This window comes from Lacerta agilis, chromosome 5 (genome assembly GCF_009819535.1).
Source record: "Lacerta agilis isolate rLacAgi1 chromosome 5, rLacAgi1.pri, whole genome shotgun sequence".
Taxonomy (NCBI): Eukaryota; Metazoa; Chordata; class Lepidosauria; order Squamata; family Lacertidae; genus Lacerta; species Lacerta agilis.
The window spans coordinates 3,898,443-3,912,934 of record NC_046316.1 but is presented as its reverse complement, the minus strand read 5'-3'; the positions used below and the strand labels follow the sequence as shown (position 1 = coordinate 3,912,934).

Genomic DNA, 14,492 nt, shown 5'->3' with positions numbered 1-14,492 from the left:
GTGGACAGCTGCAGGACAACTTTCGCACGCAGTCACATGTTGAGTCGAAAGTCCACACCTGAGCACTGTCATCTCAGCCTTTGTGAAAAGCCAGTTAAGCTGGATTTCCTTCCCAAGGAAGTCACTGGGTCCCACTTTACAAGCTCAGCTGGCACCACAAGTTGGCATGCCTGGGTATGGACTGAGGGGCTCACACTCAACAGGTAGGCCCACTGACGGCAGCTCCCTGGACCTACTGTAGATATACACACTTAGGAAGAGAGCAGCATGGAGGGTGTCATGCCCAAGAAATGAGCCGTGGCTCTGTGGTAGAGCACCTGCTTTGCATGTAGAAGGTCCCAAGTTCAATCCTCAGCACCTCCAGGTATCATTATTATGATTTATTCCACTTACCATATATGCCACCCTTTATCCAAAGATCCCAGGACAGTGTACAACATTAAGAACATAATTTACGCAGCACAATAATAATAATAAAAACACAGTAGAGCTGGGAAAGATTCCTGTCTGATATACGGTAGAGTCGCTGCCAGTCAGTTACATGAGTTACTGAGTTACATGGAGCAATGGTTTGACGCACTATAAAGGCAAACTCTTAAGAGCCTTCCGAAACCTGGAGCCAGCACTGTCAGACACACCTAACTTCCAGAAGGGATCGACTGCAATGCACTTTACGTGGGGGCTGCCCTGCAGGACGACTCAGCAATTTCAATTCGTCCAAATTTTATTTGTTTATTAAATTTATATACCGCCTTTCATTCGAGGGCAGTTTACAGTACCTCAGCTCCCAAACACCTTGGGAGTCGAACGTTCTGGCTCCCGAACGATCGGAAACCGGAAGCGAGTGTTCCGGTTTTCGAATGTCCTTTTCGAAGCCGAACGTCCGATGGGACTTCTGCAGCTTCCGGTCGTCTGCAGGAGCTTCCTGCAGCCAATCAGAAGCCGCACTTTGGAAGTCGAATGTTTCGGAAGTCGAACGGACTTCCGGAACGGATTCTGTTTGACTCCCGAGGTACGACTGTATTAAAATCACAAAATACACTAGAACAAATGAAACATTCACACACACACACACACAAGCAGGAAACCAGCACAGAAAAGGCCTGTTTGTTCTCATGTTGCCACCCTTCCCACAAAGGTGTGTCAGTTTTTGGAGAATACTGAAGATGCACCTGCTCACCCTGGGAGGTATATTTTTAGGACCCACCTTATTTTTGTAGTTTTAGGTTGTATTAAACTGTTCTTTTATATTGTTAATAAATAATCCAACCTCCCATCCAGGTTTGTCCAGAACCAAAAAAAATACAAACAGTTTACTGGCCTCCCCCCCCCCCCCGGCAAAACCACACATACCTGAGCTATTAACTGGCATTTAGCAAATTTTAAGTGTTTCCTTTTTCCCCTTTTGACCGTGTGAGTATTATTTGGTCATGTGTCTTCACAAACTACAAATTTTAATGGGGAACAAACTGAGTGGCTGTTTGCATATTCGGTCCAGGGCATATGCTGCCGTTCCAAAAACATGAAACCATCACCAGTTTTGCAAATGCAAGCCCCATTTCATTTCAGAAGGGTGCCTTTTTCAAATAAATATGGTGGGAAACATATGGAGCTTCATGTTAAAAGCACATAACACTTGCTCCACATTTCTAAGCGATCGTTGTGTTAGTGCGGCACCAACCACTCTTGAAACTCCCTGCCTGCTGAAAAGATGTTTGTCCAGGCAGGCCTACCCAGAAATATAGAAGGCTGACATGTGCTTTAACCTAGTTTTCATAATATGCAGCCAAGTAACAATAGCTGTACAATCTGAGTAACTAAATACATCCGGTGAGAAAGCGTTCCGGATAAATACACTGTTTCGATGTGGTCTTCTTCAGTATATCACTTAATGTACATACATCTTCTCTGGAGCTGTGGTCATACCCGTATGTAACCACATCGAAACAGTGTATTTATCCAGAACGCTGTCTCACCGGAAGTATTTAGTTACTCAGATTGTACAGCTATTATTACTTCGCTGCATATTATAAAGAAATATTGTGCCCATCATTCATTGGTCTATGTGTTGCCTCTTTTACACTAGGATTGAAGTTTGCAACACAGGGGTTTATCTTATTCGTCTTAACTTAGTTTTCAGCTTTACATTGATTTAAAAATTTTTAAAGGCTTTAAATACTTGTTTTTAATCGTTTTTCACTGTTAATGTTGCTCTATTCTGTTTGCATGCCACTTTGTAAGACTTTATTAAGCAGTATATAAATCTTGTGAGATTAAACATAATTAAATATTCCAAATATTATTATTACTCTCTAGGTACTTCCTGTACAACAGCAAAACCATAAAATCTCAGATGCGGGGCACATGATATTCTCCCCCACCCCCAGTTAGCTCCCTAAAGGGTCACAAACAGTAATCTTCTCATCCCTTCCTTGTGCCATTTCCTGTGACAAATCAACCTCGGTGACCTTGAAACACTGTTTATATTTAAAACAATTCCTAACGCAGCTTGAATAACTCTCAGGCGCATTTTTTTCCTGCAATGAACATTCATGCAGTCCCTCTTTCTTTTTTTATCCCATCCTTGCTCTGCAACACTAATCTGGCTGACATAGGGAATTTATTCCTGCCTGCTTATCACGTGTAGTCCATTCCAATGCATATTTCATTCAGACGTTTCTCCGTGCTATTTTGAAGTTCCATGGGACTGCAGCTTTAGGCTGCAATCCTGTGCACACTTGCCAGTAAATAAGCACCACCGAACTCAGTGGGACATACTTCTGAACAGATGACACAAGACTGCACTAACAGAAGGTTGCAATTGACATGTGAAGTGCCTCTCACTTCTGTCTACAGCAGGGGGTTGGCAACCTAAGGCCCATGGGCCACAACCGGCACATGGGGGTCGTTTAACCGGCCCATGGATCCCCGCCACCCGCTTGGTCGGCTCCCGTGCGGAGCAGAGCGGGGACTGCCTTCTGCAACATTGGCCAGCTTCCCATTGGCTGCAGGAAGCTCCCGCTGCCAATGGGAAGCTGCGCACGCCTCCTCTGCGCCGGAAGGGGTGCCGGAAATAGCGTTTGTGCATTCGTGTGCACGAACTCCGGCCCACCATGGCGTCTGGGGACCGTGAATCGGCCCAAGCCACAAAAACTTTGCCGACCCCTGGTCTACAGCTTGGGCAGAAACCGCCTTCTTAACCTCTGGACCCCACTGCCGGTCTCCCCTGCTTGGTCCACCAGAGCCTGACTTGGCATACAGAGGCAGTCTGAGACCCATCATTCTTATGCATTTACTGAATTTAAATATCGCCCTATACCTGCAGGTCTCAGGGTGGTTCACAGAATAATATCAGAATATAAAACCACAAAATACATAATCAAAATAAAAAACAACCCACATCTCTCTCTCACACACACACATTTTAAATGGGCATAGGATGTTGCTGCGCATGGCTACCCCTTACTTGGTTTAGCCGGCCACTCCAAGCCATTTCGCAGGATTGTGGCTGCTGTCGCCTGCTGGCATCTTCTAGGAGCCACAGGAGGGAGCTGAGCACAGGGTGGGGACCAAAGGTGAACAAACTACCCCAGAAGGAGCATGGCGTGTGTGTCCCCCCCCCCAACAGGGGTACTACACCTCCTCTAACACCCCATACACCCCAAAGGGGGGTTCTTACACTGCCTCAAGGTGATATTTAGAGAGGGGAGTGAGGACCCTGCCCCCCATGTTTCAAGTCCTGACTGCTACGTAGCATCCATATTTCCAGATATCTCATTGGTGTTACACACAGTGTAAAGCATCTATATATATATAAATGTTCCCATTGCATGCGTGCGTGACACCACCTTGCTCCGTAACCACTGGACCAAATCTCATCAAATTAGGACAAAGCGTTACATGACCATCAAGGAAGGATCTGGCGTAATAAAAATTAAAACAAACCACACCTGTAAGGCCTAAAATAAAGAATAAACGCAAAAACTTTGTATTGTATTTTGGTATTTGTTTGAGGCCGCCCAGAGTTGCTGGGGAGACCCGGCCAGATGGGCGGGGGTATAAATAATAAATTTATTATTATTATTATTATTATTATTATTAAAAAGTGGCACACATATTAGACATCACCAGGAAAAGGAATGAAGAATCCAACAGCATCCAATAGAAAGGCAGATCGCCCGTCGACATCATCAGACCTGGCCAGAGCAACAATGCCTGTGCCCTCACCTAAAATGGCCGCCGCAGCTTCGCATGCGCCGAAGAAGAAAAAAAACCACGGAGCAGGAGGCATGCCTGAGAGGTCGCACTGAGTAAGACCAGCTCTGAAGGGATTGTGTCGCTGGGGTGTGTGATTTTGGGACTGGGTAATTTTGGGACTGGGGTGGGAGAGAATACTCTTTAAGGTAGCCAGAGCCCTCACCTAAAATGGCCGCCGCAGCTTCGCATGTAAAATACATCTCTGGGTTATTTGTGGGGCATCGGCATAGCTGTCAACTTTCCCCCCTTTTAAAGGGAAATTCCCTTATTCCGAATAGGATTCCTCACAAGAAAAGGGAAAAGTTGACAGCTATGGGCATAGGAATTAGTACATTTCCCCCCCCCCAAAAAAAATATAGTCCGGCCTACCACATGGTCTGAGGGAAAATGGACCGGCCCACGGCTGAAAAAGGTTGCTGACTCCTGCTGTAGAGGGACAGGGAAGAATGAAAACAGGAGCTTCCAGAATACTCTCGGGATCAGGAGAATTTTAAAATGCAAAAAAACAACAACAAAACTAGTATTCTCATAAACAGTTACATTGGCCTGTGTAACAGGCACGCATGCTGAACTGCACAAATTCTTGCATTCAGAAAGAAAGTTGCATGACCTGACATGGGAGGACCACGAGAGCAGAGAAACGAAGGCAAGTGAAACAAGGAGTATGAAACCACCTTCTGAACTGTTATTTGCAAGGCTGGTCTAATCTGTATTTACTGAGCTTCACTAAGAGTGACTTCCACCTAACTATGGCGAAGTGCTATTTACTCTTAAGTCACGTGAATATATTCATTTTTATTTCCTGGTTGACTAACACTGGAAGCAAGTAAACATATTTCCCCTCAGCAGAAAACATTTTCAGATCGGGACCAAACAACTTCTGTATTTTCTGGGCCTGTTCTATTATATAGGGAGGGGGCCAAAGACAACCACAGCGATACAGTGTGTTGCTTATGGAAGATCCCAGATTGCAACTGGCGAGATCTCTGGCAGCAGAAAAGGATCTCATCCTGAGACCTTACATATTATGCCTTTGAAGCCCGCCCATTTCCCCCTTCAAATAATGCTGGGCACTGTAGTTTGTTAGGAATTGCTGGGAATTGTATCTAGGAAGGGTAAACGACAGCAATCAAAATGTGTTTTCAAGGTACCTAGGTGGACCAACTGTCCTACTCAGCCACTGTGATGACAGCAAATACCAGTGACTGATACCCTGGTCGAACTACCGCAGGACTATTGCAAGAATGTCGACAGGTGGCTAAGATCCATCCATAAAAATTCTATAACTTTTAAAAATCTGCAAAATTTTAATTGTAATTTTATTAAGTAGATACCAATTCTATGAATTGGACTGTACAATTTTATTGCTGGTCTTTGACCGCATTAAAGATTTATTTTACTATTTTTTTACGCCCTACTCAGCATAAGACAACTCTTTATAAAGTCTTTATAAACTCTTCATAAATTTCTAAGCCTTCTTAGATGTTCTGAGAAGATGTGCTACAACACTTAAGACAGACCTAATACTTCAGAGCAGGCGGTCTCTTATACAGAGAGTTTTTGACAATAACTGTCATTTCCATGATTTTCCCTCTAATTCATAAATGCAACGACTAAATCTCACTAAAAGAGCACTACCAACAGCACCTCAGTCTTATCTGGATTGAGCTTCAGTTTACTGGCTCTCATCTAGTCCATTACTGAGGCAAGACACTGGTCCAGCACTTCCACTGCCTCACTTGCAGATGTAAAGGAGAAACAGAGCTGAGTGTCATCACAATATTCCTGGCAATGTACTTTAAAGCTGTGGATGACCCCACTCAGTAATTTCACGTGGATGTTAAACAGCACGAGGGATAAAACCGAACCCTGAGGACCCCCACACTGAAGGCTCGGGGCTGAAAAACACTTCCTTAAGCATCACCTTCTGGGAACGACCATCCCAGTAGGACCGGAACCACTGCAAAGTGGAGCTACTCATCCCTAACTTGGACAGCCACTCCAGAACGATACCATGGTTGTTGGTATCAAAAGCCACTAAAGGGAATTAATAAGGACCCATTTCCTCTGTCTCTCTCCTCACAGGGTAATCATACAGGGTGACCAAAACAGTTTCTATGCCAAAACCGAGCCTAAACCCTGATTGAAATGGATCTAGAAAATCAGTTTCCTCCAAGAGCGCCTGAATTTGGTCAGCGGCGGAGGAAACCTCTTGGGCACCTGGGGTGGCGGGGCACGGCACCCATAGGGACAGCAAGGAGCACGTGGCACCCATAGGGAGGGGAGAGGCGCACTGCGGGGCCTCAGCCACCCTACAGCTGGGGGGGGGCAGCAGGCGGACAGGGCGGAGCCTGTGGGCGCCGAGACGCATGGCTCATGCACGCTGCAGGCCCCGCGATGTGCCACCAGCCATTTTGTCACACACACACCATCAGGGTGGCACCTGGGGCATGCCGCACCCCCCCTTCCTACTCCCCTGGATCTGGTCCACAACCACCCACTCAAGTACCTTGTCTAAGAAGGGGAGATTGGCAACTGGCTGGTAGTTAGATTTTCTGAATCCAGGGGTGGTTTCTTGAGGAGTAGTTTTAGGAGGCATAATTTCAAGGAGGCACAATTTCCCTTACAAACGCTTAAGTCTGACTTCTATTTGATCTTTCAGTAGCTTGATGTTTATGGTTCGATGTTGGCACAAATACTGATTATACTTTATAATCAAATGCCTTACCCTAATTAACAGGTTGGGTTTGTTCTTTTTATTTCTGCTATCTCCATTCTCAACTTGTTAAATGTGTCTAGTCTTCCGTTCTTTCTCATTCCAACTGTACATGTGCTTCACTGTTTCACTCCAGTTCCTAATCAGATGAAACAGGTGGCTGTGTATGAAGCCTCATGCTATAATGAAAACAGAAGACCCGGTCGGTTCAGACCCAAAGTCCATCAAAGGCAAGCATAGCATTGCTAATTGTGGCAACTTAGATGCCCTCCCTGCAGAAACTCATAGGCACAGCAACACAGGTTAGCTCCTATGTACCAAGTTATGTCATTGGTCCACTGAGCTCAGTATTGTCTAAACCAGGAACCTTTGAACCTTTGGGGTATGGGGGCACAGCACAAGACCCCTTCCATGCAAGAAAAACTGGCAATGCTCACCATTCCTCATCCCCCCCCCCAAAAATAAAACTTCTCAATTTTGAAAAATCAGGAAGGGCAGGGAAACTTGATGGGCACCAAAGGGTCTGTGACAGTGGCTTTCCAGGATTTCAGACCCTGTGATCTTCAAATACAGTCTTCCCTCAAACTATATAGGAAGGCAACATCCCTTCCATATTGACTGTCGCCAGAATACCAACCATGGTGATTCAGGTGACATAGAACTTTGGGTCTGGGGCTTCCTCTGGGAAATTACTTAGGAGTGTTATGAAAAACTGGAATTGAGCCACACATTTCAGTCGCAATTTAAGTCTTAGGAACCTGCAGGGGGATCTTGGCCTCATGAACCTCCTCCCTCCACTGCACAAAGAACGTACAGCAGAAATGCTTCCCTAAATCAGGTTCCAAGTAGCCCGGCCCTGCTTTTCCTGAAAGTAACCAGAGAGATGGTTGGATGTTTGCAGCCAATCATGAAGACAACATGCAACCATGTCATTGTCTCCAGTATCTGGTGGTAGCCTATGGAGGTTTCATTCATGGCCTGCCAATCACTGCTAAGAAATCCATCCTTCATTAGTATTTTGTCTAATCCACTGGTCTTCAGCTGGTGGATCAAGACCCATTAGTGCATTATGGCCTGATCCAAGATGGGTTGCAACAGGAAAAAATACCATCATGCAAAGAAGATTTAAGAAATGGGTCCCCAAATGCATGTTTGGGTTAAAAGTGGGTCCTGGGCTGGGCCTGAAAAAGTTGAAGATACCTGGTCTAATTCTTCTAAAATGTCATTTAAGCTAGTGGCCATAATCACATTTGAACAATACTTCAGTTATTGTTTTGTACATGTGTTGTACATGGACTAGAAGATGACAGGAGAAGAAGTGCAGAAGCTTGACACTGCCTCTCAATCTTGCTAAATGCGCAGTCCCCAAGATGAGAGCATTCTGAAGTATTAAAGTGCTTTGAGAACTGCTGCTTTAAGAATTCATCTTGAGAAGGAGAGATTGCAATCTGCATTCTGCATCCTGAAAAGGGCCTGATGATGTACACAATCTACCCTCAAAACACACTCGTTTCCCTCAAATAATTCTCGGTACAGTAAATTATCCCTCACAGAGTTACCATTTTCAGCAACCCTTCACAAACTACAGTGCCCAGAATTATTTGGGGTGAAAGAATGTGTTTTGAATGTACTTTAAAGGTTGAGTGTGTACACAGCCTAAATCTACATTTTCTAATTCTATAATGGAAAGGATTGCAGGACTGGACTGGTGGTGAGACTTGATAAAGCAATTACAACTGATCTTTGGAGACAAAAGAAAATACAGATGACCCAAGACTTTCTGGTGCCCAGGGACGTCTTAGCCATAGAGGCTAGTGGCGCGGGGCACCACAGCGCCAAGTTCTGGAGGGCACCAGGGAAGAGGCGGAGGCTGGATGTGGCACCTCCCAGCATCAGCTTGCCCGCTCTTGTCCGCCTCTGCCATGCTGTGCCCGGAGCCTCCTCCCTGACTGGAGGAGCCGCCCTCCAGCCCCACTGGCAACGCCACCCTTGCGCGCCTCTGCCACGTTGCGCCGTGCTGCACCCAGAGCCTCTGTCCTGCCGGAGGAGCCACCCTCCAGCTGCTGCCAGCCTGGAAGGAAACGTGGGGGTGGGGGGTGCCGGAGGGATCCTTGCACCATAGTGCCAGATAAGCTTAAGAGCCTGAGGAATAAAGGAGGAATTAAGCTGGGGCCTGAGGAATAAAATCCAAGTAGTGCCCCAATGATCGTAAAAATAGGCAATTGCCACCCGTTAATAGTTCTGCAATAATATGCTATCTGAGGCAGGCTGTCTGATTCTGCATAATCAGATAATGCTGCACTGGCCATGGAAGAGTTTGCCTGCGTTTTTTAAGCTTCCTTCCTTTCAGAATTTAGAGATGCTAACTGAATATTCATCTTAATATGCTGATCTGCTTAGTTCCAAATCTTCTTTAGATAAAAAGAGAAGAGTTTGCTTTTGGAAAACCTGCTACCCTGGTTTTCTTTTCACAACAGCAAAACACAAACTGCTAGCTGAAATATGAACAAATACATTGTTGTCAGACTCTAAGACAAAAGCAGACCAAAATAGTAATAATAAGAACAGGTGAAATTGGAGGAGGTTTCACTATTAGGGGGAGTCGACATGCAGCATTCTCACATCGTGGCGAGAGTGTTCTTCTTCCTGTTTTTCATCCAACAATGCAAGTGTAATCCAGGAAATAAGAACAGGGCCTGCACGCCACAATTTACCTCCAGGGCAGTCTATCATGTTTTTGCTATTCTCTCTAGGCCAAATGGTGTCAGACTGGAGCCGAGCAAAGCTCCTCCACAGCCAGTGAGAGACTATTTGCCTTTGAAGTATGTAACATTTGTAGAACTATCACACTAACAAACAAGCCTTAAGGGTTGAATTGTATTGTTAATTGTATACATTTTAATCTACCTGATCTTATTATGTATACGTTAATTTGCGTATTAACCAAGAAAAGGAATTCTTCCTTTGCTTTAATGACACCTGGCACAGCAGACCTGAGTGTGCAAGAGGCATTCCCTCCTTTCGTGAGGCAGAAAGAAGAATTCCTCTTCTAAGATGGCACCTGTCGGCAATGTTGTTGTTGTTTTGAAAATATGGCCAATTAATCAGGATGCCCTCGTAGTTGAAAATTCCCAACTAATTCATCTTAGTTAAGTCCTTGCTGCAGGCCTTAAACATTATTTAGGAGATGTGATAAATTAAGGATCAGTTCTTTGCTGTCTGAATTTGTTTTTTGTTTAATTAAGTGGTGCCCTTTCTGTGTAACATTAAATAAAATTATGCTCCGAGGAAGCTCCGAGTTGGAGCCCAAACTAAGCAGGTTAATCCGGTTTAGGTGTTAAATTAATCCATCTGAACTATTACCACTCGCTGATCCCCTTTCCAGACCATTCCTAGGGTTGAAAGGTAGCCCCTCTCTCAACACACACCCCTACCCTTAATCCAATTATTTCCTTCAGAGGACCCCTGAATCGAAGCAGAGTACAGATCTGCCCCGATGGGCGCCCGCGAGTCTTTTTCAGCCCCGCCGGGAGTTTGCAGCCATGCCTACCTTGCTTTCCCCCTCGCGCACCTTTCCTCGATCCGAAGCGACAGCTGCCCTGCAGACGGACGAGAAGAGACATGAGAAAAAGAGAGAGAGAGATCGAGGCCATCGCGGGCCGCAGCAGCGGGGAAAGGAAGAAAGCGCAAAAACGCGCCTCTCCGGCTCACTTACCGCAGCGTCACTTGCGCGCACTGGATCCTTCGCTCCTGCCAAGGCGCTTCCCCGCCGGCGCCGCGCCCCACCTCCTCGGCCGCGGAGAGCCGCCCTGCCCGGCCTCCCGGGGGCGGAGGGAAGCTCTCCCGTCCCGCCCAGCCTCGGATCCCGAAAGACTCCAGTCTGGCTCCAGAGAATCGTGGAACTGGAGGAGGCGCAGCCGCCGCCGCCTCCAAATTCCTCAAAGTTTGGTCTGGTTTGGTCTTGCCTTAGTTGTTGCCTCCTCCTGGGAACGGAGAAAGAAAGTTGCCACGCGCCATGCCTTGCCCTCCAAAATACAGGCGAAACTCAAAAAATTAGAATATCGTGGAAAAGTCCATTTATGTAATTGTTTTCATTAGCTACTGGAGTGTAATATATGAGATAGACTCAAGACATGCAAAACGAGATATGTCAAGCCTTTGTTTATTATAATTGTGATGATTATGGCATGCAGCTGATGAAAACCCCAAAGTTGAGATTGTTAATTTGGGGTTCTCATCAGCTGTACGCCTTAATCATCACAATTATAACAAATAAAGGCTTGACATATCTCGCTTTGCTTGTCATGAGTCTATCGCATATATTAGTTTCACCTTTTAAGTTAAAACAAAATCGAAAATTCTTTCTAGTAGCACCTTAGAGACCAACTGAGTTTGTTCCTGGTTTGAGCTTTCGTGTGCATGCACACGAAAGCTCAAACCAGGAACAAACTCAGTTGGTCTCTAAGGTGCTACTAGAAAGAATTTTCGATTTTGTTTTGACTATGGCAGACCAACACGGCTACCCACCTGTAACCTTTTAAGTTGATTTACTGAAAGAAATGAACCTTTCCACGATATTCTAATTTTTCGAGTTTCACCTGTAGAGGACGCCACATAAAGGAGGGGGGAGAGAACGGAGGGGAAAACGACCTTCATTAACTACAAACCCGAAATATGGGGGGGGGGGGGTTTCCCAAACGGGTGCCAAAGTTTTGCCAGCGTTTGCAGCGTGAGTGGCTGATGCATCAGACCCGGGTTCATGGTTAGCACCCGGGAATCCAACATTTGGAGTGGATCCCAAAACTCGGGGTTCATAGTTTGTGAGGCTGGAAAAATGAAAAAGGGAAGAAAAATAAAGGGGGGACGTGTGCACAGTGCAGAAGAAAGGTATTCAAAGTCAGATGGTTGAAAATAGGTTGGGGGTGTTTTTTCCAAGCCCTTCATCCCAATAGCTTGTTTTTTTTTTTTGTTCCGCAGCCTTAACAAACTACCATTCCCAGGATTATTGTTAGCCACCCTTAAACTGCAATTCCCAGGATTGTTTTAAGCACTCTTAACAAACTACAATTCCCAGGGGGGCCCCTTTTTCTGGTTTGCCTCAGGCAGCAAAATGTCTTGGGTGGGCTCTATCTCTAACATTTCAGACAAAACTAAGAGGCTGGGGGCACCAATCAAAGTGTTTTAGGGGTTGATGTGGTCCCAAACCTTATCAAGGTATATGGTGGGCTCTCCTTCATTTGAGGTTTTCAAGTAGAGGTTGGGTAGCCACCTGTCATAGATGCTGTAGTTGAGATTCCTGCATATTGCAGGGGCTTGTACTAAATGACCCTCAGGGTCCCTTCCAATTCTGCAGTGAGACTCCTGAACATGCACACAGCACCATTAGATAAATGGAGTAACAATTTTTGTATCCTCACACCTGTGCTAATAACAACAATAATACTGCTAATGACAGCAGTATAATGACAGCCTATTGCTTTGTTCATTTGGTTCATAGTCCATGGTGATCTTTATTCCATGCCTTGTTCCGGATGTAGATCTTCACTCACCCCTTTTTTCTCAGACATCATTTGTGGTTTGCCTCAGGTGCCAAAATGTATTGGGCCAACCCTGCAGTTGATTCACATCAACTCTCTTTTATTATCTACAACAGCCCTAGAACTCACGAATGAAGAACTTCCTTGTGTCAGTCTTTTGGTTCTAGTTCTAATTCCGCTTTCAATGCAGTGCCATAAAAGCATTGCATTTGCATACACTGTACTAATTTTCACTACATTTCCTGTCCTTCCAACTGTCCTGAACCCAACTGAGCTAAAGAAAAAAAAAAGCAGATGAATACGCTTTAACAGCTTTCCTACCCTGAGTCCTTGCCTGAGGCACCTAATGATAGGACTGTCTCCAGCTATTGACTTCATGCCCTGTTTTGCAGATTTGCTAGAGTAGAAGAGGTCAGCAAACTTTTTCAGCAGGGGGCCGGTCCACTGTCCCTCAGACCTTGTGGGGGGCTGGACTATATTTGAAAAAGAAGAAGAATGAATTTCTATGCCCCACAAATAACCCAGAGATGCATTTTAAATAAAAGCACACATTCTACTCATGTAAAAAGACCAGGCAGGCCCCACAAATAACCCAGAGGTGCATTTTAAATAAAAGGACACATTCTACTCATGTAAAAACACACTGATTCCCAGACCGTCCACAGGCTCCACAAATAACCCAGAGATGCATTTTAAATAAAAGCACACATTCTACTCGTGTAAAAACACCAGGCAGGCCCCACAAATAACCCAGAGATGCATTTTAAATCAAAGGACACATTTTACTCATGTAAAAACACGCTGATTCCCAGACCGTCCACAGGCCAGATGTAGAAGGCGATTGGGCCAGATTTGCCCCCCGGGCCTTAGTTTGCCTACCCATGTGCTAGAGGCATCAATTTGGCCACTGAGGGAAGCAGGACGCTGGATTAGAGAGGGCTTTTGTGTCTGCTCACGGGGTGAGCTCCCGTTGCTCGGTCCCAGCTCCTGCCCACCTAGCAGTTCAAAAGCACATTAAAGTGCAAGTAGATAAATAGGGACCGCTCCAGCGGGAAGGTAAACGGCATTTCCGTGCGCTACTCTGGTTCGCCAGAAGCGGCGTTGTCATGCTGGCCACATGACCCAGAAGCTGTCTGCGGACAAACGCCGGCTCCCTCGGCCTATAGAACAAGATGAGCGCCGCAACCCCAGAGTCGGACACGACTGGACCTGATGGTCGGGGTCCCTTTACCTTTACCTTGTGTCTGCTGCCATCACGTCTAATTTTGTCCTCAGCTTCTTGTCAGAGGATCTTAAAGCAGCGTTTCATTTCTAGAGATAGATGTGTCTCAGGCCTGCCATCTACCCTGGAGAAAAGTCCTGCTTCTTAATTTTAATAGCTGTGGGCATAGGCTACATTTGCTCAGTGAGGAATAAAGAGCTCCATACAGGTTCAGAGGTTTTAGTAAAACGCTACCTATTTATCTACTTGCACTTTGACGTGCTTTCGAACTGTGTCTTACCTATATTTAAATTAACAAGTGTCTTACCTATATTTAAATTGACATAGCACCATGCCTTACTTTCCTTACATAAATTAATTTCCCTATTGTAGGGGGGCCAGTATACTTTGCAATGTTGAAGCAGGTGTATTTTTTTAATCAATCACATAGATCTGAAAGTTTAGCATGTGTCAGCATTGTAGGCCCTTCACACCCAGTCGCCTTTGACTGGACTTAACCGTCCAGGGGTCCTTTACCTTTACCTTACACCTGTGCTACTTTTGGTTTCTGCTACAACTGAATGCAAAAATAGTGTGGAGCAGAGACATTGCACCCCAGAGACCCTGCAGTGGACTTGCCTTGCGGGGTGTGTGTGTGTGTGTGTGTGTGTGAAGATATTCAAGACCTGTTTAGGGACCTAGGGCTTTCCTTCATCCTTTCATCTTGTCATGGGGGAGGGCTGGGGAAGGCAGGGTATAAACATAGCTGTCAACTTTTCCC

General features: G+C 45.6%; 1 protein-coding gene across 1 annotated transcript in view; it reads right to left on the bottom strand.

The window, feature by feature from the left end:
* The window catches only part of LOC117046229, a 28,697-nt gene extending 14,933 nt beyond the window's left edge, over nt 1–13,764 (bottom strand). The window contains exons 1-3 of the mRNA XM_033148026.1: nt 13,748–13,764; nt 10,689–10,853; nt 10,524–10,572 (exon numbers count right to left, since the gene is read on the bottom strand). Coding sequence (XP_033003917.1) covers nt 10,524–10,572; nt 10,689–10,853; nt 13,748–13,764 — 231 coding nt within the window. The remainder of the gene's footprint in view (nt 1–10,523; nt 10,573–10,688; nt 10,854–13,747) is intronic.
* Nucleotides 13,765–14,492: the final 728 nt, after the last annotated feature.